The 23,930-nt window shown below is 42.8% G+C and overlaps 1 protein-coding gene across 2 annotated transcripts in view; it reads right to left on the bottom strand.

Annotated features, from left to right (window-relative positions):
• The window catches only part of TBC1D7 (TBC1 domain family member 7), a 1,434,943-nt gene that overhangs the window by 636,098 nt on the left and 774,915 nt on the right, over positions 1 to 23,930 (bottom strand). For both annotated transcript variants that reach the window (XM_044064902.1, XM_044064903.1), the window contains exon 5: positions 23,706 to 23,851. In XM_044064902.1, the coding sequence (XP_043920837.1) occupies positions 23,706 to 23,851 (146 nt within the window). The remainder of the gene's footprint in view (positions 1 to 23,705; positions 23,852 to 23,930) is intronic.

Genomic DNA, 23,930 nt, shown 5'->3' with positions numbered 1-23,930 from the left:
TGATAACCAAAAGACTGAAGTAACAACATGCACACAAATCCGCTAACCAATTCAATAAATGCAACTGGTCTCACTAGCAAACAGGGAATATACACTGTTGCCTGGGGTATGGGTTTCCAACATCCACATCTAAGCCAGGACCACACAGTGTTCGTTTACAGATCTACATATCTAAGACTTTAGTTTAGCATAACAGGCCCCCTTCCTTTGAATCCAATAATCTTCCAGTGCTATATAAAAAAAATACCACAAGAAGTGTCGTTCTTCCATTTTTAGCCACTATAAATTATGAAAACACCCCATGACTCAAGTTCTCAGCATTAAGTATCACAGCATATACCCTTAAGAAACATTGCAGAGCGTCAGAAAGAGGTGCAATTTCTCATATCTCAGAATAAAGGGTCCCATAAACATAGTGGCAATGAGTATTTGTATTACTCCAGTGGTATCTTAGTTCATTTATTTATACTGAACAAGAGCAATGACCTGAATAGCTGGTCAAGAGGAGAAGGTCAGCACCTGCAACACACCACATGGAACACATAAGCCCTCCAGAACACCCACCATCACAGCCCTCACATAAAAACACAAACCACACGCCCACCTTCGTGGAGGCTCTCAATAGAAATCTACCCAAACAGCAGAGACCTCCAAGGTAGAAACCCTCTCGACCACCACAGCATAGCACAAACCACAAGACACATAACTCACCTACACAGTGTGCCCCTCAACCTAAGCCCCTAAGGCAAAACAGTTTGCCTAATACAATAATCATAGATGACTCAACAGTGAGGCACACAGATGTCCCATTCACTAGGCTGAATAAGGAGACGGTAACAGAGTCAGCTGTCCATCACGTGCCAGAATCCAACACATAGCACACGCACTCAGGTCAATCCACAACAAGTACAAGTATTACTCTGTCACTGTCCATGTGGGTGTGAATGACGTGAGACTCACCTCCCTGGACTACATGAAAAGAGACATGGTGGAGCTCTCGGATTATGTGGCCCAGGCAGGTATGACCCTAGCCCTGAGCAGCAACCTACCACTGCCCAGAATGATACTGCAGTACAAACAGAAAATGACTGACTTCAACAACTGGCTACGTTTCTAGTGTCATTCGAAGGGGATCCAGTATCTGTCTGCTTGGGATGACATGACTGACAGACCTCGATGCTTTGCCAGAGATGGCCTGCATCTGTCACCCCTGGGTTTCAGGGTACTGGCTAAGGCTCTTGCCATCCCTATAGTGCATTTTTTAGGCAGTGTTTCAAACACCAAATTACCACTGTAACAGCTATAAATAAATGCAATCTGAGGGTCATGCTGCTCAGTGCTAGAAGTCTAAATCTCAAGATGCACTCTCTCAAAGCACTCCTCAAAATGGAGAACATTGACATGCTGTAATGGAAACGTGGCTCAAAGCAGCAGAAAGCACCCCTGCACTACCAGGTTATAACTCATTCCACACCTTTTGGCCCCAGAACATGGACCGAAGCTCCAAAGGCAGTCTTGTCTCCATATTCATAAAGGATATGCACACCTCCAGACTAGTAGCCTAGCATAACGCATCTGAGATACTCCATGTACAACTAACATTGGGTAAGACGGCGATTCAGGTCATAGTCTGCTATAGGTCCCCAACCATGTCCTAAGACTCTCACTTCATATTTCTAAGCACCCTGGAAACTATTAAGATCCAACCCAACACTTTCACACTAGGTGACTTCAACTACCCCTCCATCAATTGGGAAAACTACTCATGCACCAATGCACTGGGCCAGTGCTTTCTGGAATTCATTAATTCCAATGTCCTGGACCAGCTCTTTCTTACCCGCACTAGAGGAAGCAACATCCTTCACCTGGTTATTACTAACATGGACAACCGTTGCTCTACACCAACAGTCAATTCCTCCCTGGTTAGACCTGACCACAAACTAATCACCATGGATATCCACATCTCATCCACACCCCCATCAAAGGTATCCACCATGAAAAACTTCTCCTAAAACAGAGGTGGCTAACTTCATGGCACCTATGCCAATGGAAAATAGATGCATGACTAACAAAAGTACATAAATGCATGGAACTAGCCATACCCAACAGAACCAAGACGCTCTCCTCCAAAAAAAGGAAGCAAATTTGGTGGTCCCCTACCATTAATAAACTCTACAACCGAAGGAAGAAACTGTTGCAGAAAAAGGTGAAGTCTCAAGACTAGAAAAATTCCCTTATTAGCTTCAACAAAAAGTTGAGATCCCTCATCAAAATCTCCAAAGCTAGCTATGAAGGCAGAATTGCAGCAGACACTAAAAACAACCACAAAGCCTATTATAGTTATATCAAGAATCTCCATGGCAATACCCAGATTTGCTCTGAGTTACTGCACAACCCCTATACTGAGCTAACAGATATTGCCAACGTACTGGCTGACAGATTCAGTGCCAAATTTACCCCTCTCTCCTCCGCAAAGCACCAATTTTAATACCAGAAGAATGCCAGGCACCCAGCATTACTGCAGCACAGGTTAAAGCTGCTTTGTCCAAGGCCAAGAATACAGCTTCCATGGGACCTGGCAATATCCCTGGCTGTATTCTACATGAATTACAAAGTGAATTGGCACCACATCTGTGTGCTCTGTTCATTCACAGCCTCACCTCAGCCTTTGTCCCTACCGAATGGCACACTGCTACAGTCATCCCTCTTCATAAAGGAGGCGTGACTACAGACTCAGGAAATTATCGCCCCATTAGCCTGACGAATCTGATATGTAAAGGCTATGGAACGCATCATTATGGACCTAATTAACAAGGATATAGGGAATCTCCAAACTCTAGAGTCCATGCAATTTGGTTCTGTGAAAGGTAGATCATGCCTGCTCAACCTGGCTGACTTCTTTGAGTCAGCCACCAGAACTGTGGATGAAGCCAATGCAGTTTACTGAGCCTTCCTTGATCTGGCCAAGGCCTCTTGATACCATTCCTCACTCAGGAATTACTGATAAACTCACCAAACTAGGTATCAACCCCTATACTGTTCTGTGAGTTGCAAACTGGCTCACAGATAGAACCCACAGTGTGAAAGCAGCGGACTCCAAGTCAGACTGCCGACCAGACATGAGTGGAGTCCCACAGGGATCGGTCATGGCTCCTCTCCTGTTGGGCATCTACTTCTCAGAAGTCCAGACCAACATGGAGGGATTCAAGCTGACCAAGTTCACAGATGACTGCAAGCTGGGAGCCATTATTAACTCCCGAAGTGATGCAGACATCCTACAGAAAGGCCTCACTGAGACCAATGACTGGTGTCGGAACCATGGCCTTAAACTTAATGCCAAAAAATGTGTTGTCATCCCCTTTGGGAAAAACTCAGTTCCCACTAATTACCACATCGATGAGAGCCCACTGAACAATGAAGACGTTATAAAAGATCAGGTTAATGCCAACCTCACCTATGAAACCACATTGCCACTGTGGTCAGAAAGTCCTTCTATGTGGCACATCTCAATACCAAGGATTTTGCATCCAGAAAGAAAGAGGTTCATAGGTAGGTACTAGGCTATTGGCCCTAGGGCCTAGCCTAGCCAAAAGGTACCCTGGCTTTCGCCACCCAAGAAAATTATTTTCCTGTGCCCCTGTCGAGCAGAGTCACAGAAGTGATCCCCAGGGTGAATTTCCTATCTCCCATCCATCATCCCAAGTCATCATTTCTCTCTACTCTTCCTTCATTAGACCAATCATACAGTATAATGCCCCATTTGGCATGTACCTCACTAGACATCTGCAACAGCTGGAGAGTCCACAAATGTACCTCACAAAGTGGATCTTAGACCTTAAACACATGTCCTAGACGGACAGACTCAAAAAAACTTCAGCTATTCTCTGTCTCATATCGTCTACTAAGAGACAATCTCTGCTTGACTTACAAAGCTCTATTAGAAATGCTACATCTAAAGAAATCCCAATCCCTCCGCACCACACACTCCAGAGACCTCAACCTCATTACCACAATCAACAGAACATGCTGGAGGGAAAGGTTCATAACCCAGAGTCTGCCCATGCTCTGGAATAGACTTCCCATACATGTCAAGCAGAGCACCTCACCGGGCTACTTCAACAGAAATCTTAATGAGTGGATGGGAAATAGAAAGTTCACCCCAGGGATCACTCCAGTGGCTCTACTTGATAGAGGCACTGGGAACTAACGTCAGGTGGCACAATGCCGGGCACTTCTATGGGCTAGGCTCTAGGGCCATTAGCCTAGTACACACCTATGAACCTATGATATGTTTGATGGTCAAAAATCATATAAAATTGCAGCAGCCGAGAGGTAATAAGGGGTCACATGGTGCTGGCTGGAACATGGAAGTGCAGTTACAAAACAATGATACACAAAAGTATGGGAAGTGGCCAAAGGGAGTAATACATCTAAAAAAGTCCATCTGGAGTGGCTTACCATTCCATTAGGAGAAAGCAATATAGGACCAGTTAATTAAACATTTTTTAATGAACAGGTCATTTTGAAAGCATAACTTTCAGCTGTCCACTGATTTAACAAAGCATCCCTGATTTTTACTTCATTTTCTGGCTTGTTCCTCATAACATCCTGGCACATTCTTAAAGAATACACTGGTGCTTGGGTTCCATTCCACTGGTGGTTGTGTTCACAAATTTGCAGGTTTAATCTGATTGATACTACCTTAGGACCAAAAAAAAGAGTGTACAGTCATGTAACATTCATAACAAGATGAATCCTAGCTCATTCACATTACATTGATATCTTACAGTGATATGACTTGTGGAATATGCTTTTATACAATTCTGTACTTATAATGAAGTTTACATTGTACACTTAACATTAATAATGTATGCATTCTTGTAAATATGTTTACAGTCTTACTTAACTACTGTCACACCTTGGCTATTTATTACATTTATTGTACACAAAATCTTTGTCACATGCCTTAACAGCACAGTGTTTTTTTATATATTAAGAACATTTCTTACTTGTCTTTTTCACTATAGCCTGATTCGCAGCTGAAGAATCCCTAGACTAGTTCACTAACCAAGTATGTTTAAATAAATACATAAAAAAATACAATAAAACTGTAATGCACTCATTACATAATAACAGACAATTATAGTTCAGACTTAATATTTTTTAGAAAGCACATGCTAATGCTAAACTATTACTCTAGCAACTTTACAGGTACATAAAGATAATATACAGTTGGCATCCCTCAACTAGAGCCATGTGTTGTTGTATTACACTCTATAGGTCCTATAAAATGATACATACACTTCCATTTCCAAGTTTATCCCACTTTTCTACTATAAACTCTTAAAACCTACCAACTAGCACTACCAGAATAACAAATGGCTTACTTTAAATTCTGTTGAGCCACCTCATTACTGAAATGGTATCATTGTTTAAACACACCTAAGATGCACTATTCCAAATATATACCAAGTGCATTCGTAAGTCCTTTTATGTTACTATGAATTACTATTAATTACAAATGTAAAGTTCTCATGTATTGCTATTATTTACATTATATAATGTTTCAGTAGCCACACAGCATGTGAAAATGTGATGGCAGACAGTATTATTCTGCAGCTTTATGTTTATGGATATTTTCTCTCCAGGGCCTGGACTGAAAAAGTACAGTTGTGTACATTTACCATAAATATAGATGTTCGAGTGTATTCAGTCTTGCAGTCATCATATTTGGGTTATCCCTCTCAGGGTAGCCTTCGGCCGGCCCAAGTACCAGAGACTTAGTATTTCTGCGTCAGTTGCTGTCGCCTGAGGACTGACGTCAGGTCGTCAGTGGTATAAAGTAAGGCAGCCGACGCCATTACATCAGTTTTTCTTGCCCTAACCTGTCAGGAGCTCCCAAAGTAGGAGGCCAGGTTCTGGTGGAAGAACCCCACTAGTGGAAAATAAATACCAACATGTCCCTTGTAAGGAAAGGAGAACAACAAGGAAGAATGGTAACAAAAGGAAAAGGAGAAAAAAGGGGGATGGAGGGAGGGGAAACCAGGACTGCAACAGTGAATACACTCGAAAATCTACATTTATGGTAAGCGTACACAACTGTACTATGTTCTTCGTGATTCACTGTTGCAGTTATCATGTTTGGGTAGACTCCCAAAGCTGAGGAAATGAGTGGAGGCAATCAAGGAAGCTAGGGGCTGGCTAGGATGCCCTGTAAGACTGCAGAGGCAAACCCTGCCCTGGATTTGGAGGAGAGAGGCAGGTGGTAATGCTTGGTAAAAGTGTGGACAGATGTCCAGATGGCAGCCTCCAGGATGTCCCTGGTGGGGACTTCTCTGAGGAAGGCTGCAAAGGTGGAGGCTGCTCTGGTGGAGTGTTTCCTGACACCCTTGGGGGGAGGCTTACCATGCTGTTTGTAGCAGAAATGGATGCAGTGTGCTATCCATTTGGAAATGGTTTGCTTGGAGATGGCTTTGCCTTCTGCCCCTGTAGCAAAGCTAACCAGCAATTGATCAGACGTTCTGAAGGGTTTAGTCCTGTCCAGATAGTATCTGAGCTGTCTGCGCACATTGAGAGAGTGAAGAATCCTTTCCCCCTTGTTCTGGGGATTAGGAAAGAAGGTGGGCAAATGAATGGATTGGTTGAGAGCTACACTGGACACCACCTTGAGCATGAAGGATGGGTTAGTTCTGAGGAATACCCAGTCTGCATGGAAGATGATGAAGGGTTCCACAGCCATGAGTGCTTGCAGCTCAGAGACTCTTCTGGCTGAAGTGATGGCCAGAAGGAAGGCTGTCCTACAGGAGAGAAAGTTTAGCTTTGCCGAAGAAGCTGGTTCGAAAGGAGGCAGGGAGAGTTTTTCCAAGACAAAGTTAAGGTCCCAAGCTGGTGTTGGTGCCCTTCTGGAGGGCCTCAAGTTGCTAGCCCCTCTGAGGAACTGTTTGATCAAAGGGTGTGAGAAAAGGGGCTGCTCAGTGGGAAAATGAGCAGAAATTGCAGAGGCATGAATTTTTATACAGGAGAAAGAGACACCACTGTGTAGTAGGTCAGCTAAGTAAACCAGGATGAGAGAGATGGAGGGTTCATAGGTTAGTAGTAGGCTAATGGCCCTTGCAAGCCACTGTAAGCCTAGCTAATTATCCCTTGTGAAACTCAAACCCTGCACCTTGTGTTTGTAAGGCAAGCACCTTAACCATTAGGCCACCCTCCCAACCCCTAGCTGTGCTGTACTGGCCCCCTTAGCCTGGATCCAAGTGGAGAACCTTTTCCATTTATCTGCATAAGACTTTCTGGTGCTAGGGTATCTGGCCTCATGGATAACATCCAGAACCTGTTTACTGAGGATGGCAGATTGTTTCAGGGATAGGGAATAAGCCAATCTGCCAAATTGAGTGTCTGCAATTGGGGATGCATGAATTCCCCTTCCCTCTGGGTTAGGAGGTTTGGAAACTAAGGAAGATGCCATGGAGGCAGCGGGGACAGGCTGCGCAGCAAGGGGTACCAGTGCTGTTGGGGCCAGTCTGGAGCTATAAGAATGGTCCTTGGTTTTTGCTCCCTTATTTTGAGCAGTGCCCTGGGGATGAGAGGTAGGGGAGGAAAGGCATAGACCGAGAGGCTGACCCAGGGGAAGGACAGGGCATCCACTTTCCAAGCCATGCAGTGATGCTCCCTGTTGAAAAATTTGCTGAGCTGATGGTTGGTGTGGGAGGCAAAGCGGTTGACATTCGGGGTTCCCCATTTATGAGTTATTAGGAAGAAGGTACTTCTCTTCAGCTGACATTAGTGTGGGTCCAGAAGGTTTCTGTTTAATTGGGAGTTGAGAGAGCCTGGTAGGTATTGTGCTAACAGGTGTAGTTGCATGGAAGAGGCTGTGAGCCAAAGGGTCATGGCCAGCCTGCATAGGGGGTAGGAGTGAGTCCCTCCCTGCTTATGTACCACATAACAGTGGTGTTGTCTGTTTTGATTAGGAGAACCCCTGGAGAGAGAAGGAGTTTGGAAGCCATCAAGGTATGCTGCACAGCCATCATCTCTTTTTGATTGATGTGCAGGGGGTTTTGCTGTGGGCTCCATTGGCCCTGTATGCACCTGCCGTCCAGGTTTGTACCCCAAGCATAGTCTGATGCATCTGTGGTGAGGGTCTGGGCGGAGGGGTGTGGAGAGAAGGGCAGTCCCTTGTTGTGGGAGCATGCTGTTGCCCACCAAAGAAATTCCTTTCTGAGGCAAGGAATTACAAGTAGAAGAGTTTACAGGTCTTGAGTGTTGACATCAAAGGCTCTTTAGGTACCACTGAAGTTTCCTCATATGCAGTCTGGCATATGGAATAAGGAGTATGCAAGACGCCATGAACTCCAGAGCTTTCAGGATTTTCCTTGCAGAAAACTGGGGCCTGGCGACCAGTTGAGAGAAGTAGGATGACAAGAAAATTTGTTTCTCTGGTGTACGGTATACCATCTGGGATGCTGTGTCCAGACCTGCACCCAGGAAGAGTATCCTTTGGGTCGGCACCTGTTTTTGTTGATTGTGTACCCTAGGGAGGTTAGTAGGTTCTTTACAAAGGCCAGGTGTTTGAGCAGCTTTTCCTGGCTGTCTTCCTGAATAAGGCAGTCGTCTAAGTAGGGGTAAATTTGAATATTTCTTTGTATGTAAAAGGCAATGGCCAGAGCCAGGCATTTTGTGAAAACTCTGTGAGCAGTAGATAAGCCAAAGGGAAGCGCAGGGAATTGAAAGTGTTGAGATCCTGCCCTGAAGCGGAAATATTTTCTGCATGATTCCCTGACAGGAATGTGGAGGTAGGCCTCTTTTAGAGCCAGGGTGGCTAGCCAAGTGTCTTGGAGAGGATGGGTAGCAGCTGCTGGAGGGTGAGCATTTTGAATTTTGGGATTACCAGGAAGGTGGTTAGAATGGATAGATGGAGGATGGGACACCAGGTGCCCTCTTTTCTGGGCAACAGAAAAAGTCTGGAGTAGAAGCCTTGGCCTATCTGTTCTGCAGGAACGTGCTCTACTGCCCTCAAAGAGAGCAGTGAATGGATATGCTTTTGAGCCTCTGCCCACTGATTTGGCAGTAGGTATGGGAACCCTTTTGGGATTGGAAGGGTGTGGAAGGAGAATTTGTATCCCTGAGACACAATGTTCAGAACCCATTGGTTCTTGGTACTCGTGGCCCAGGTGCTTGAGTGAAAGGAGAGTTTTTCTCCTAGGGGTAAGTAAAGGTGGGCAGAGGGGAGGTCGGGAGGAGGAGGTGAGTCGTGAGTTCTTACCATAAGGGGGTGGCTTAGAATTCCCTGGTTTTGAAGTGGAGGTAGTCCACTGCTTAGATCTCTGGATTCCCTGGGGCTGCTGTCTGGGGGGGTCTGTTTCCACGGGTCCTAGGCTGGGCCTGTTTACTCGGAGCAGGAAAGGACCAGTGCTTGGAGGGAACATGCCTGCTGAACCTAGGGGGCTGGACCTGTAAGAAATCTTTAACTGTTTGCATGGATTTTGCTTTTTTTCCATCTTTTTTAAAACTTCTTCAGTCTTAGTGTCAAATAAGTTATCTCTGTGCAAGAGTGCATCCAACAATTTAGATTTGACATGGTCCAGCAGGGGTGTTTGCTTAAGCCATGCATGTCTTCTAATGACAGATCCAGTGACTACTGCCTTGTAAGAGGCTTCTAGGGCATCAAAACCACAGTGCAAGGTGTGTTTAGTTACTTGACTCGCAGAATGCATTAAGTCTTGTAAATCTTTAGATTCTGCCCAAGCAAGAAAGGAGGACATTTTTTATTTAAGGAGTTCCAAGGTATGTTGCTGATATTTAAGCATATGGAACTAACAATTTAGTGCCCTGATAGCAAGAGTAGCTGAGGTATATACTTTTTTACCCCATCTGTCCAATGCTCAGGAATCCCTGTCTGAGGGGGTGGGATTCTTAGCAGAGGTTGCTTTAATCCCTTTTGGCTCTTGAGAAATTACCTCAGGGTCAGCTGTTGGATTTTTAAAAAGATATTTGTGTGAGTTAGCGACTCTGTAGTACCTGTCTGGTTTTCTGGGAGCAGGAGGTAGGGCATCAGGAGTCAAGCTGGATTCAAGGAAAACATCATCCACTACATCCAGGACTGGGGGGATGGCCAAGGGTCTGTGTTACGGAAGACCTAGGAATTCCCTGAGTCTCTTTTTAGACTGAGGGTAGTCCTGACTCGCCCACTGGAAATGCTCCCTTAAAGTATGCAGGGTTTCCCCAAAGGAAAAATCCTCTGGGGAAGAGGCTGAAGGAATGGATTCCTCTGCATCAGAATCCTCATAAGTGGAGAGGGGCTGCATGTCCTCATAGTCAGATGCATCAGACTCATCTGACTCTTGTTCAGACAAAAATACTGGGGACAGATCCCTTTTTGTTTTTGAGGGGGTATCTTGGCTTCCCCTGATCAGCATGATAAGGTCTTCTGCCATTTTAAGCATCTAAGAGTGAGGCAAGGCAGCAGGTGCCTGAGACTGGGTAGTCGGTTTCTTGGGTGTGGTTCAAACCCTGGGCCTAAGGAACTCGGTTGTTTTCAAAAGAACAGTAGTCGCGAAAGAAGACGTTGGTTTGTGTTGAGATTCGGAGGTGCAAAGGACTTCCTCAGAAGGTAGAGATGGCCACAGGATCCTTAGATGAAGAAGAGTTTTGCGGCATACCGGACTCTGAAAGGGTCTCGGTAGTGGTCTGCGAATCAACTGAAGGGGGCATCAGGGGCTGCGAAGGCACCTCACTGAGTATCGGAGGGCTGACGACTAGCTTAACATAAATGTCGTCAGAAGGTGTGCCTGTGCGGTCTGTCTCTGTCTTTATCTTTATGTTTTTTCGGAAGATCTGCTGTCGGATGGCTTACTGAAGCCATATCGAAATCTGAAGACTGGAAATGAAAATATCTGGCTACAATAAGGGCCTGAAGACGGATAGTTCTGGCATTAAACAAAGCACAGAAGCGACAGTGAGGGACGTCATGGTTTGGGTCTAGATAAGTGACGCAGTAAGAGTGGAAGTCTCGGTGTGGTATTTGCTTTCCACAGGCAAGACAATTATTAACTTTTTCTGGCATCGGTTAGTGCAAGAAAAAAGGATCTCCAACAGGGTACTTAGCTTTAGAAGACTTCAACTTCAATTTGGAAATGAAAACTCGGGTATCAGCTGACCGGCACTCGTGCGAACTGCTTCTGGCTCCATGGCAAGAAAGACTGATGTAATGGCGTCGGCTGCCTTATTTTATACCACTGACGACCTGACATCAGTCTTCAAGCAACAGCAACCTATGCAGAAATACTATGCCTCTGGTATTCGGGCTGGCTGAGGGCTACGCTGGCAGAGATAACCCAAATGTGATGACTGCAACAGTGAAACACGAAGAACATGATGCTTTATGCCCAGCTGGACTTTACGGGTAAACAAACAACTTAGTTAAACAAAATATTTAACGCCTACCAATGATTTTAGTGTTTTCCCATTCTCCATTACTTTAGCTTTGTCCCTGACTCTAGGTAGCCCTAAAAGATAGAGACTTCATAGCATATTTTTCAAGTGTCCTTATTTTGTGTCATATTTTTGGTCGGTTTAACAGTCAAGGAATAATTGAGTTTTTAAGTTTCAGACTTCATAACCGCCAGAAAATACACGCCAATGAAAAATCCATTACTCTAAAAACTAGAGATAGCCTATCAATATTATATTTTAAATCTGGACAACATGCAAAAATGAGAAAGAAGTAAAGACTTAAAGATAGCAAGAAAAATGGATACATTCTTTAAAAGCACAAAGCAATTGCGTGATTTTAAAGAAAGTAACAGTTTCCTGCATGTTTTTAATAAAAAAAAAAAAAAAACTGGGGGAACTTGCAGAAATGGGGAAAAGACTAAAGCAGAGTCTTTATAAATTAATTTTACTGTACTTTAAGGAATTGTTTAAGTCTCTGTGATTTCAACATTTTATTTCATACATTTGCACTGACTTAATTGGACCATTTTCAGTCTTGGTCCAGGTTCTGTAACCAAAGCATTTAGTCCCATTAAATAAGCACTCAGCGTCACTCTCAATTTTCACAGATTTTCCAGAGCATTCCATTTTGCCTCATATTTTTGGCCTACCCATCATAAGATTTTTAATTCACTCAAGCTAAAATAAATGAGGGTTACAGTCAAATGATAATGCCAAACATTAGTTTCATACTGTTTATTCCTGACACAATAAAATATATTGTGAAGTGACACCTGCCCTTTTCTCAGTGATTTAGAAATTGTCCCAGAGCAATTTGGGGATTTAATTTTGTTCTCATTTCTTTTACCCCTGATCCATGAGCAATTCCTCTCAACTACTGCACAAAAGAATTTTGCAGAATGTGCAGATTTATGTCTCACATTTATGTCTGTTCCTCATAAAATTATGGCAGATCAAAGAAAAAGTTGAGGATTGCAGTCAGTAAATGATGGCAAACATCTGAGATCCAAACTTTATATCCATTGAAAAATGTATGCTAATACTCAAACTGTTAGTCTAACAGCTATTTCAGCGTATAAGTGCAATATCTACAGTCGCAGCCTGATCCCCCCACACACACACACACACACACACACACACACACACACACACACACACACACACACAGCTATTATAGCCATAAGCTGTGGCTGGGTGTGGGTAATACTGGATTTACCCACAGTTGGTTTGGTTTGGTCACAAGGGCAAAGCCTGAGTGACCAAACAAAGTCAACCATGGATAAATCAGCATCACCCACACCCATCTATGGGTTATTGCTATTATACAATGATACATTATTTAAGAAAAAATTAACTTGCTTTTCTTAAATAATGTCCTTGTATAATAGTGCCATGGTGCTCTTCCACATTTTCCCTTGAAGTACTGCGCATGTATAAGGGATTTACATTCCCATCCTTATGCAGTACATCAGTACTGTGTAAAGGAAGCAACGGAGAAAGGAAGATCTCTGTTGCTTTTTTGTTGTGTATAATGAAAACAAAAGAAATCCTGAGACTTCAGACATACAGGAGAGACGGGACAGAGAAAATATAAGGATAATAATTCTCTAGGTTTGTATAACATATCTGATTATCCTTGTATTTTTGTCTGTCCCATCTCTCTTGTTGCTTCAAAGTCTCCTTTTTTGTAAGTCTATTTATTTATTTTTTTAAATTAAAGAAACATAGAATTTTCATAACGTATATTAATAGAAGAAAGTCTGGCCGACCGGACATTTTTCCATTGGTATATGCTCGATTTATAACGGGGATGCTGCATGGGCTGACAAATCAGTGTGCTCATTTTCAAATGTTAATGTACAGTCACTGTATAACACTTATCTTTACATTCTTCTGTATTATGACAAGCCCTGATTTTGGGACTTTGACATTCACTACTTTGGTTTTGCTATAATGCTCCTGAATTATAAGTTGGAAAAAAACACGTGAAAACTGGCACTCAAACGTCTCCAAATAATAAGAAAAAAAACAAACCGATAAGATTCAGAACTGCTACTCAGAACTTACCTGATGGGTTGCTGTGAATTTAAAAAAATATAAAGTATGAGAGTATCACAGCAGGGCTATCTCTGTGTCTGCAGTAGACGTTTGCTCTCTCTTTGCTTAGCACAACAGAAGTGGTGTGAATCTGTGTGCACCATTGAAATGAAAGCAAACAGGGAGAAATTAAGAACACCAGTCAAATTTATATGGCACTGTAGAAAGAGCAACGCCTCCCCCTCACACACAAGCAGGCAGAACCAGAACCAGTTAGTCTTGGTATTCTATTGTCTATCTCCAACCCCCCCCCCCGGTATTTAAAAGATGTTAAGCCACCACTATTAAACATTATCATTTGGATGTGATTTCTACTAATTTGCTACTGTATTTCTCACTTTCTGAACATGTGGGGGGGGGGTGTCAGTAAATGTGAAGTTCCAGGCACTGCCTGGTCCCAGCTAAAAGAAAGAAGAAACGAATAACATGGCACTGTCCCCACTGTGTGAATTCATTTTATCACTTCAGTTTTAGCTTAGGAATTCATACAGTGACCAGTTAGTTCTTTTTTTGTTTGTTTGTTTTTTAAGGCAGACAGAGCAAATGCTTTCTTTTTTTATTTTTTTGGAGGTGTACACATTGCAGACACGATGTGCTATAACATGGAAAGTGGAGGGCACTCACCTTCACTCACCTACAGATCCAGCACCCTTGATCACCTGAAGAGAAAAACAGCAGTTTCCTCAACATCATTTAAATGCTAAACATACTGGGAAACTTCAGAAAATGCGAATATTCTTTTATAAAAAAAAAAATTAAAAAAACAGAATGAGTGGGGTCGATAGCCTGAATTAATCACGGAGTTAAGCTCGATAAATCACTCCTGTCCAAAGTAATAAACAAAGGGAAGATAAATGCTGAACTTGTTGTTTCTTTATATAGGAATTTCTTTAGAAGTAGACAGATTCCTGACAGTCAGATCAGGAGGGGGGTGGTGTAAGGGCTAAGGTTTCTAACTCAGAGACACTAGGTGCAGTGTCTGAGTCTGTCCACTTGGTACTGACTAGGCTTGTAAAAGGCTGCAGACTGATAGCCTAGTATTTGCCTATGAATATATCTCTAAGGACAAGCATCTCAGTCTGGTTATGCAGAGAGGCATTCCTTGGTTCCTTCCTCCAAGACTAACAAGAGTGGCCCTCCTGACTGCAAGGTATTTGCTTTTTTTTTCCTTACAAGGGTGACATATGCAAAAGGTCAACAGTTGTGCTAGAGATCAACAATCCCCGCTGAGGGAATATTCCCTCTCACTAGGGATTATGTGATGTCAGAGTTAGTACATATAATTAGCAGGACGTGTGGGGGTGCAGTGGCATTTGTCCCCTGCAAAAAACAATGTTATTTTGTTTTTTGTTGGTTGCATATGGTGAAGATTTTACTTGTGCATGCACAGTTTAGTGATGACATTTTGAGGTCAACTTTCTTGTTGTAAACATTGTGGTATGTTGACCGTAGGATCATAGGAGGTTACTAGGCTAATGGCCCTGGTGTCCTGACAAGCCTAGCCAAGAGTGTATTCCCAAAAAAGAAACCTCAGTCGGCACCTGTCACCCCTGTCAATGAGGGACACAGGTGGAACCCCAGGGAAAAATTTGTGGTTTCCCATCCACTCAACAAGGTTGCGCTTGAACAGGGCCAGTTAGGTACTCTGTTTGACAAGTATGGGAAGTCTATTCCAGAGATGTGGCAGCCTCTGGGAGACAAACGTGTCTCTCCAGTAGGTTTTGTTGATGTTGCATATTAGATTTAGGCCTTTTGAACAGGTAAAGTGTGAGGAGTTAGACTTATCGATAAGGAGCATCTCTAGTAGGACAATATTGCCTTGTAGGCGAGACACAGATCACCCCTGAACAATCTGTAGGATACCGAGTACAGTGATAATGATTTCAGCCTGTCTGCATAGGACAAGTGTTGGAGGTCATGGATTCTCTTTATGAGGTATTTCTGTGGCCTTCCCAGTTAGTGCAGGTGTTTAAAGAGGTATATACCAAACAGGGCATTACACTCAATTACTGGCCTAATGAGGGAGGAGTACAGAGAGGTGATAACCTCCTTTTTTCTGGATGCAATCATTTTACTTATGAGATGAACCAAGTAAAAGGCCTTTCTGACCACTGCCACTACATGACGGTTGAATGTGAGATTGTTGTCAACCTGAGTACCCAGGTGTCTCACCACAGGCTGTGTGCTTAGGGGGTTGCCATTGATTTGGTAATCAGTAAGGGCTGTGTTTTTGTCGAATGGTATGATAATACATTTTTTGCATTTAACTTAAGGCAATGACTTTGGCACCAGTCATTTGTTGCTGTGAGACCCTCTTGCAATATGTTATCATTTGGGGAGTCAATGGCAGCACCCAACTTACAGTCGTCCACAAACTTGGTCAGCCACAGGTCTTTTGTCTTTGCCTGGACCTCTGAGAAGTAGATGCCAAACAGTAGGGGTCCCAGGACAGATCCCTGGGAACACCACTAGTGACAGGTCTGCTGTTGGAGGTGGAGGCCCTTATTTTGAACTTGTGGGTCATACTGGTGAGCCAGTTGGCCACCCACCTGATGAGATAGGGATTTACGCCAAGTTATGTTAGCTTTTCGATGATGCCCAAGTGGGGGATTGTTTCAAAGGCCTTGGCCAAGTCAAGATAGGCTATATGTACTGACTTTCCCTCATCCAGGGCCTTGGTGACAGTCTCAAAGAAGTCAACCAGGTTCAACAGACAAGATCTGCCCTTGACGAATCCGAACTGGTTGGCATCAAGTGCTTGGAGATTGCCTATGTCCTTCTTCATAGGTTCAAAGGTGTGTACCAGGCTAATGGCCCTGGAGCCTTTACAAGCCTAGCCCATAGGCATTGTACCACCAGACCTTAGTTCCCAGTGTTGACTAGAGCCACTGGAGTGATCCCCGGGGTGAATTTTCTATTTCCCATCCACTCATCAAGAATTCTCTTAAAGAGGGCCAGTGAGGTGCTCTGCTTCACGTTTATGGGAAGTCTATTCCAGAACATGGGCAGTCTCTGGGTTATGAACCTGTCCTTCCAGCATGTTCTGTTGATTGTGGTAATGAGGTTGAGGTCTCTGGAGCATGTGGTGTGGAGGGATTGGGATTTCTTTAGATGTAGCACTTCTAACAGAGCTGGGTCAGAAATGGCTTTGTAAGTCAAGCAGAGATCGCCTGTAAGTAGATTCTTTATGAGATCCATAATAATATGCTCCATGGCTTTACAGATCAGACTTGTCAAGCTAATGGGGCGATAGTTTCCAGGGTCAGTAGTGGCACCACCTATGTGCAAGGGGATGACAGTGGCAGTTCTCCACTCTGCTGGAATGAAGCCTGTACTTAGACTGTGGTTCAATAGGGTGCTCAATGGCAAAACTAGTTCTTGCTGGAGATGGTGCAGAATACAGCCTGGGATACTATCATGTTCCATGGAAACTGTGTTCTTTGCCTTGGATAGGGCCTTTAACACTTGATCTACGAGATGTGAGGTGCAGGACAATTATCGGGGATGTTGAATGGGCCTTTGGAGGGATAGGGGGTGAAGTTTGCGCTGAACCCATCTGCTAGCAGGTTGGGTAAGTCAACAGGATCTGTGTAAATGGTACTGTAAAGTACTAATTCGGAACAAACCTGGCTTTGACATGGAGGGTCCTGACGTAACTGAAGAATGCTTTGTGGTTTCCCCTTTGTTTCGGTGGCTAACTTCAAGTCATAATTGGCTTTGGAGGTTTTCACTAATGATCTAATTTGCTTGTTGAGGCTGAGGAGGGAGTTTTCCATACGTTCATAGGTGTTTATTAGGCTAACGACCACAAGGGCCTTTTTAAGCCTACCCATGTATCCCAAATCTCTGACAAGTTCTGATACCCTTGATAAGTGTAAGCATGGGCATGGGAGATGAACCATTTACAGGTTACCTGTTTGCATCAGAGACATAGGTGCCAAACCAGGGATGAATTTCTGGTTTCCCATCTAATTGTCCAAGTTGCACTTGAATTGGATTAGGGAGAACTCTGCTTCACATGGATGAGGAGCCTGTTCCACAGACGGGGTAGTCTCTAGGATACATACCTTTCTCTCCAGCAGGTCCTATTTATATCACAGGCAAGGTTTAAGACTTTAGAACGGGTAATTCTAGTACTGTTTGTTTTGTGGATATGCAGGAGGACCATCAGAGTGGGGTCTGACAATGCCCTGTATGCCAGGCATAGATCTCCCCTCAAAAGCCTGTAGGAGACAGAATACAGGGATAGGGCCTTGAGGTCATCAGCGCAGGACATATTACTTATACCCTGTATTCTTTTAGTGAGGAACCTCTGTGGACATTCCAGTTGTTGAATATGCCTGGCTAGGTACATACCAAAGGGAGCAATGTACACAATGATAGGTCTGATGAATGCCTAACACAGTGGAACAATGACTTCCTTGGACTTAGATGCCATACCTTTGTTTATAAGTTGCGTAAAATAGAATTTCCTCACCACTGCAGACACATCATGATCAAAGGCTAGATTACTATCTCTGTGTGTTCCTAAGTCCCTGACTACTGGGTCAACTCTAAAGGGTGTGTTGTCAATATGATAGTTACCAGGGTGGATGACTTCCCAATGGATACAATTATGCATTTCTTGGCATTTAGTTTTAGTCCATGAGTCTGACACCAGCTGTTTGTCTGTGTCAGCCCCTTCAGGAAAACATTTGTGCCAGTGTGAGATTCAATGACAGCTCCTAATTTGCAACCATCTGCAAATTTCGTCAGCCCTTGACTTCTGAGAGATAAACACCAAAAAGGAGGGGTCCAAGGACTGATCACTGAGGGACTCCACTTGTGACTGGCCTCTTTGTAGAGGTAGACTCCCCAATTCTAACTTTCTGGGTCCTGTCTGCGAGCCATTTGGCTATCCACTGGGTGATGTACAGGTTTGTACCTAACCTTTTGAGTTTGTCAACAATGCCCTAGTGGGGTACTGTGTCAAATGCCTTGGTCAGGTCAAAGTAGGCAGTGTAAACAATTTTGCCCTCATCCATTGCTTTGGTAACCTTCTCAAAGAAGTCCACCATGTTGAGTAGGCATGATCTCCCCTTGACAAAACCAAACTGGGCAGGGTCCAGTGTCTTGGAGGTTTACAATATCTCTATCGATCATCTCCATGATAATTCTTTCCATGGCTTTACATATAAGACTAGTAAGACTTATGGGTCTGTAGTTGGCCCACTTTTGTGCAGAGAGATGACAGCTGCCTTTCTCCATTCATGATGCACAAAGCCTGTTTGGAGGCTACAGTTAAATAGTAATTCCAGAGGCCCTGATAGGTCATGTTTAGTCTTAGAGAGAGCATTAAGGACCTGTTCCCTAGTGATAGAAGGGGGAGTTATAGTTGATGATATTTCCTGAAGGAAGGTTGAGGGTGAGAGAAGAGTAAAGTTGGAGCTGAATTTATCAGCCAGGAGGTTTGCTATAATTTCTGGCTCAGTATAGGTGGCTCCATTTACAATAAGCTCTGCACACAATTGTGCATTGCCTTTGAGGTAGTGGACATAGCAAAGGAATGCTTTGTGGCTATCCTTGGCCTGGGAGGCCAAACTTACCTCAAATTTGGCTTTGGTAGACTTTATTTGTCATCTGAGTTGTTTATTTAGTTTAACGAGAGTGCTTTTATCCTGCTGGGCGCTGCACCTCCTAATTTATGCCATATTTTCTTCCTCCTGTTACACATCCGATTGATTTTGTGATCCCACCAGGGTGGATTGTTTTTTGAGTTAGTTCTGTACTTCTTCCTGGTGGATACAGCTGCCTCTATGCAGCTATTAACATGCTTGTACAGGGTTTCTGTGAACAGTTCTGCATAGGCAGAAGTGTTTTCAGGGTTTAAAGGGGCTTGAAATTTTGCCAGGTTCTCACTTAATAGCAGGAGGTTAGTATTAGAATAGTTACTGAATATTTCCAGTTTAGTTGTGGGTCCAGGTTTTATTTTTACTTCAAAGGAAACCACTTTGTAGTCTAATCTTACCAGGGAAGGCATTACAGTAGGGGGTGTGCAGCATTCTCCCATATTAGTGAGGACCAGATCCAGTATGGCTGCACTCCTGGTTGGTGTATGGAGTTTGCGTTTACAAAATCCAGGAATCTCTGTGTATATATATTTGATAATTGGATGTTTAGTATTTCTAACAAGTTTAAATACATCGTATGGGTTTCCTGGGTCACAGAGGGGAACCTATAGTTTGGTGATTTGAACATTTGGAATTTGTTCTTTTTTACCCTTGGAGAACAGTTTCTTCCTTTTGTTGTAAAGCCTGTTGACAGAGGATGTCTGCCAGACATGTTTGTGTTTCTTGAGTAGCAGGTTTTAGTTCTGTTGGGTATGGTTGAGTCCATGCAGCTGTACAGGTGCTTGTATACTGCACTGGCATACCATTCAGCATAGTTGTCTGCATCCTCTGAGGGGGACAGTGGTGTGAAGCTACTGATACCCTCCCTTAGGAGGTTGTAGTCAGCTTTTGAGAAGTTTTTTGGCCTGGTTACAGCTGGGGAAGGTTGGGTAGGATAGAAACTTTGAATGAGAGACCGATGATCTGATCTCACCAGGGAAAAACATACTATGTGAGTGGTGTAGCGGTCCCCCCATGTTGGTGAGAACCAAGTCCAGAATGTTATCTCCTTTGTGGGGATGAGACAAGCTGGCCTAGTACGTTAGAAATGATAAAGTCAAGGAATTGTTGGGTGAGTGCATTAGTGCAGGAATAGTTCACCCAGTCTATGGTGGGGTAGTTGAAGTCACCAAGGATCAGGGTGTTAGGGGTTACCTTGATGGGAGTCAAGTAGGTCCAGGTAGGATTAGTGGGTGTCCTGCGTCATGGAAGAAGGTTTATAGCTGGTTATAACGTGGATGGGTGTCCTGCCAACTGTCAGTTGCACCTGGAGTAATTCCAGTGTATTATGCTGGCAAACCAGTCTGGAGGTGTGCCTGTCCTTAATGAAGACAGAGACTTCACCACCCTTAGTCTTCCTGACCTCATTTTGTGGAATGATGTATAGCCTGGTAAGGCAGGGATGCTCTCTGCAGTCCTGAATCAAGTTTCCGTGACCGCACAGACATTGGCATCTTCCAGTGTGAGAACAGCCTCCAGTGAGTGCATTTTCAGGTTAAGGCTCCTAGCATGAGGTATACACATATATATGTCTGTATATGTGTGTATATATGTATTTATGTATGTGTGTGTATGTATATATGCGTACATATGGGTCTACCTGATAACACTGACAAGCCAAAACACCGACAATGAAATAACCGACACGACAAAATTGAAAGTTCAAAAACATGAAACTTCACATGCCCGACAAACCACAATCCCAACAATCAACAAAACAAATAACTTTCCCGAAAAACACACACACACAACACAAGCACACCAAAAACCTTACAAACCTACACTAAACCTTACATACACAACTACACATGCACTAACCTTAACCCAAACCCTAATCCTAAGGTCCGTCACTATTGCACACTTACCTTACACGCACCCTAACGTTAACTCACTTAATCCGCCCCTAACCCTTAAGTCCGTCACTATCGCACACTTACCTTACCCACACTCTACCCTAATGTCCGTCACTATCACACACTTACCTTACCCACACCCTGACCCTAACGTCCGTCCCTATCGCACACTTACCTTAACATGTCAGTGTTCTCAGTGATGGGATTCTCAACTGTCGGTCTTCTCTGTTGCCGATCTTCTGGTGTCGGTTATCTCATTGTCATTCTTCTCAGCTTTCAGTGTAATCAGGTAGACCCAGATATATATATATATATATATATATATATATATATACATAGATATATGTGTGTGTGTGTGTGTGTGTGTATGTATATATATATATATATATATATATATATATATATATATATACATACATATATATATATATATATATATATATATATATATATATATATATATATATATATGGGTCTACTTCATATGACTGAAAATTCAAAATACTGAAAACTCATTTGACTGAGTTTCATTATACTGAAAGCTTACAATGCTGAATTTCAAAAAACCAAATTTTAAACCATAGATATGAAATGTGTTTCCCTTCACCTGCGAATTGCCTAACAACAAAAATACACAAATCTGTAAATACTGAATATTTCATTACAAATAATATTAACATTCACAAAACCTAGGTTTGTAATGCCAAATAAACTGAACAAATATCACTAAGAATTTCTCTCACCAAATGAAAACTTTAAATGAAAAAATTTACACTTACAACACCAACAACTAACTCTTTCCAAAAATGAAAAACTACTTACTTACCTTATTAAGATAAACCAGATGAAAGAAAACCAAACTAGGTGGAGGCTGTGCCACCCACACGCCCCAAACTTTATATACTAACTCCAGGATCGCACTATAGTGGGGAAAAGGGCATATACCTTTTACTTAACTTAAAGAACTGCACACACTGTCATTTGGTATTTTGAAATTCAGCATGGTAAGCTTTCAATATAATGAAACTCAGTCAAATGAGTTTTCAGTATTTTGAAAATTAGGGATTGTGGTCTCAGTGAAATGAATTTCAGTATTTTGAGTTTTCAGTTATGTAAAGTAGACCTATATATATATATATATATATATATATATATATATATATATATGAAATATTTACATTTATATATATATATATATATATATATATGTATATACATACATATATATATATATACATACATATATATATATATATATATATATATATATATACACACACACACACACACACACACTCAAAATCCCAAAAAGCCAGCTTTTATATGGCAGAGACCATATGATGGACTTGAACGCTTCACAATATCAGTTTCAAATGGGAAATTTCCATTTCCCAGATCTGTAGTTTCCCTCGTTAGTTTCTGTAGTGTATATTAGGGGGTATGTTGGTATGGAGGGGCATAGCTAGCAACGTTTTTTGTTTTGTGTGTTTTTTTTTTAAAAGGTGTTTGAAATTCCAAAAGTCGATCATAAGGTCTCGGCCATATGAAAGTCAGCTTTTTGGGATTTCGATCATCTGTAGGGGACCCAATACACACACACACAATTTGCATTCAGCGAACTTGGTGATCCAGAGGCCGTCTACTTTGGCCTAGACTTCAGAGAAATAGATGCCAAATGGTAAGAGGCCCAGCACAGACCCCTGTGGTACTCCACTGGTGACAGGTCTACTGCTGGAGGTGCAGTCACCAATTTTGACGGTGTGTGTTCTGTCAGTCAGCCAACTGGCTACCCATCTAGTAATGTAAGGGTTAATCCCCAGCTGGGAGAGTTCCTCAACCATGCCAGAGTGGGGGATTGTGCTGAAAGCCTTAGCAAAGTCGAGATAGGCTGTGTGCACTGTTTTACCTTCGTCCGTGGCTTTGGTGAGATTCTCAAAGAAGTCTATCAGGTGTAGTAAACATGATCTACCATACATATATGGTGGCACAATGTCAGAGTGGATCGTATTGCCGCCTCACAGCAAAAGGTTCCATAGTTCGATTCGCAGCTGGAGTGCCTTCTGGGTGGGGCCTGCATCTCCTCCCTGTGGTCGTCTGGGTTTTCTCCCACATTGCAAAGACATGGATTGGACACACTAAATTAGCCACAGGTGTGAGTGTGTGTATTAGGGTGTCATATGGAAGAACTACCATGACAGAACTAGCCACCCAACGGTGTAAACCTTGGCCCTAGATGATTGTCACTGCTGAAGTTACAGCCTGACCCCATGTGCAAAACTGGGGAAAAAGGGGTTGCGGATGAATGGATTGATGGATATTATATGTTTTATATATATATATATATATATATATATATATATATATATATATATATATATATATACACACACACACACACACACACACACACACACACATATTGAATGGGACAGAATCTGCAGCCCTCTGATCTTCCCTGACTCAGTCCAATATGTGTCATCTGTTAAAATAGTGTTGTGTTTTACATATAGTTCCCTCTCTACAACATGCAGCCATACAAGAGTGTGAAGGCTGCGTGAATGACACTATTTAAGCCTTTGTTCTGTTATGCTACTGAATGCTGTTGAAAAAAAAATGCCATAGTTTACAGCAGTCAGACGTCACAGAAATGCATTCCTACCTCTGCAAGCTGGAGTCAGGCAAGCATCCTGCAAAACACTTCTGAAACCATAATTCGTATGGAAGTTTATCCAATGCACCAAGGGCCTTGAGGTGAGCATGAAGTGTGCTGTCCTCCACATTCAGGTAATGCTCAAGAGACTTGGGCTACAAAAAGAAGAGCAAAGGCTTTTTAGCAATACTCCATAAACAACAACAGACAAAGTATTAAAAAAAAAAACAAATC

Source organism: Protopterus annectens, chromosome 3.part0, assembly GCF_019279795.1.
Source record: "Protopterus annectens isolate FY-2018-M chromosome 3.part0, PAN1.0, whole genome shotgun sequence".
NCBI classification, from domain to species: Eukaryota; Metazoa; Chordata; order Ceratodontiformes; family Protopteridae; genus Protopterus; species Protopterus annectens.
The sequence above is the reverse complement of the archived record's forward strand: the minus strand, read 5'-3'. Positions and strand labels throughout refer to the sequence as shown.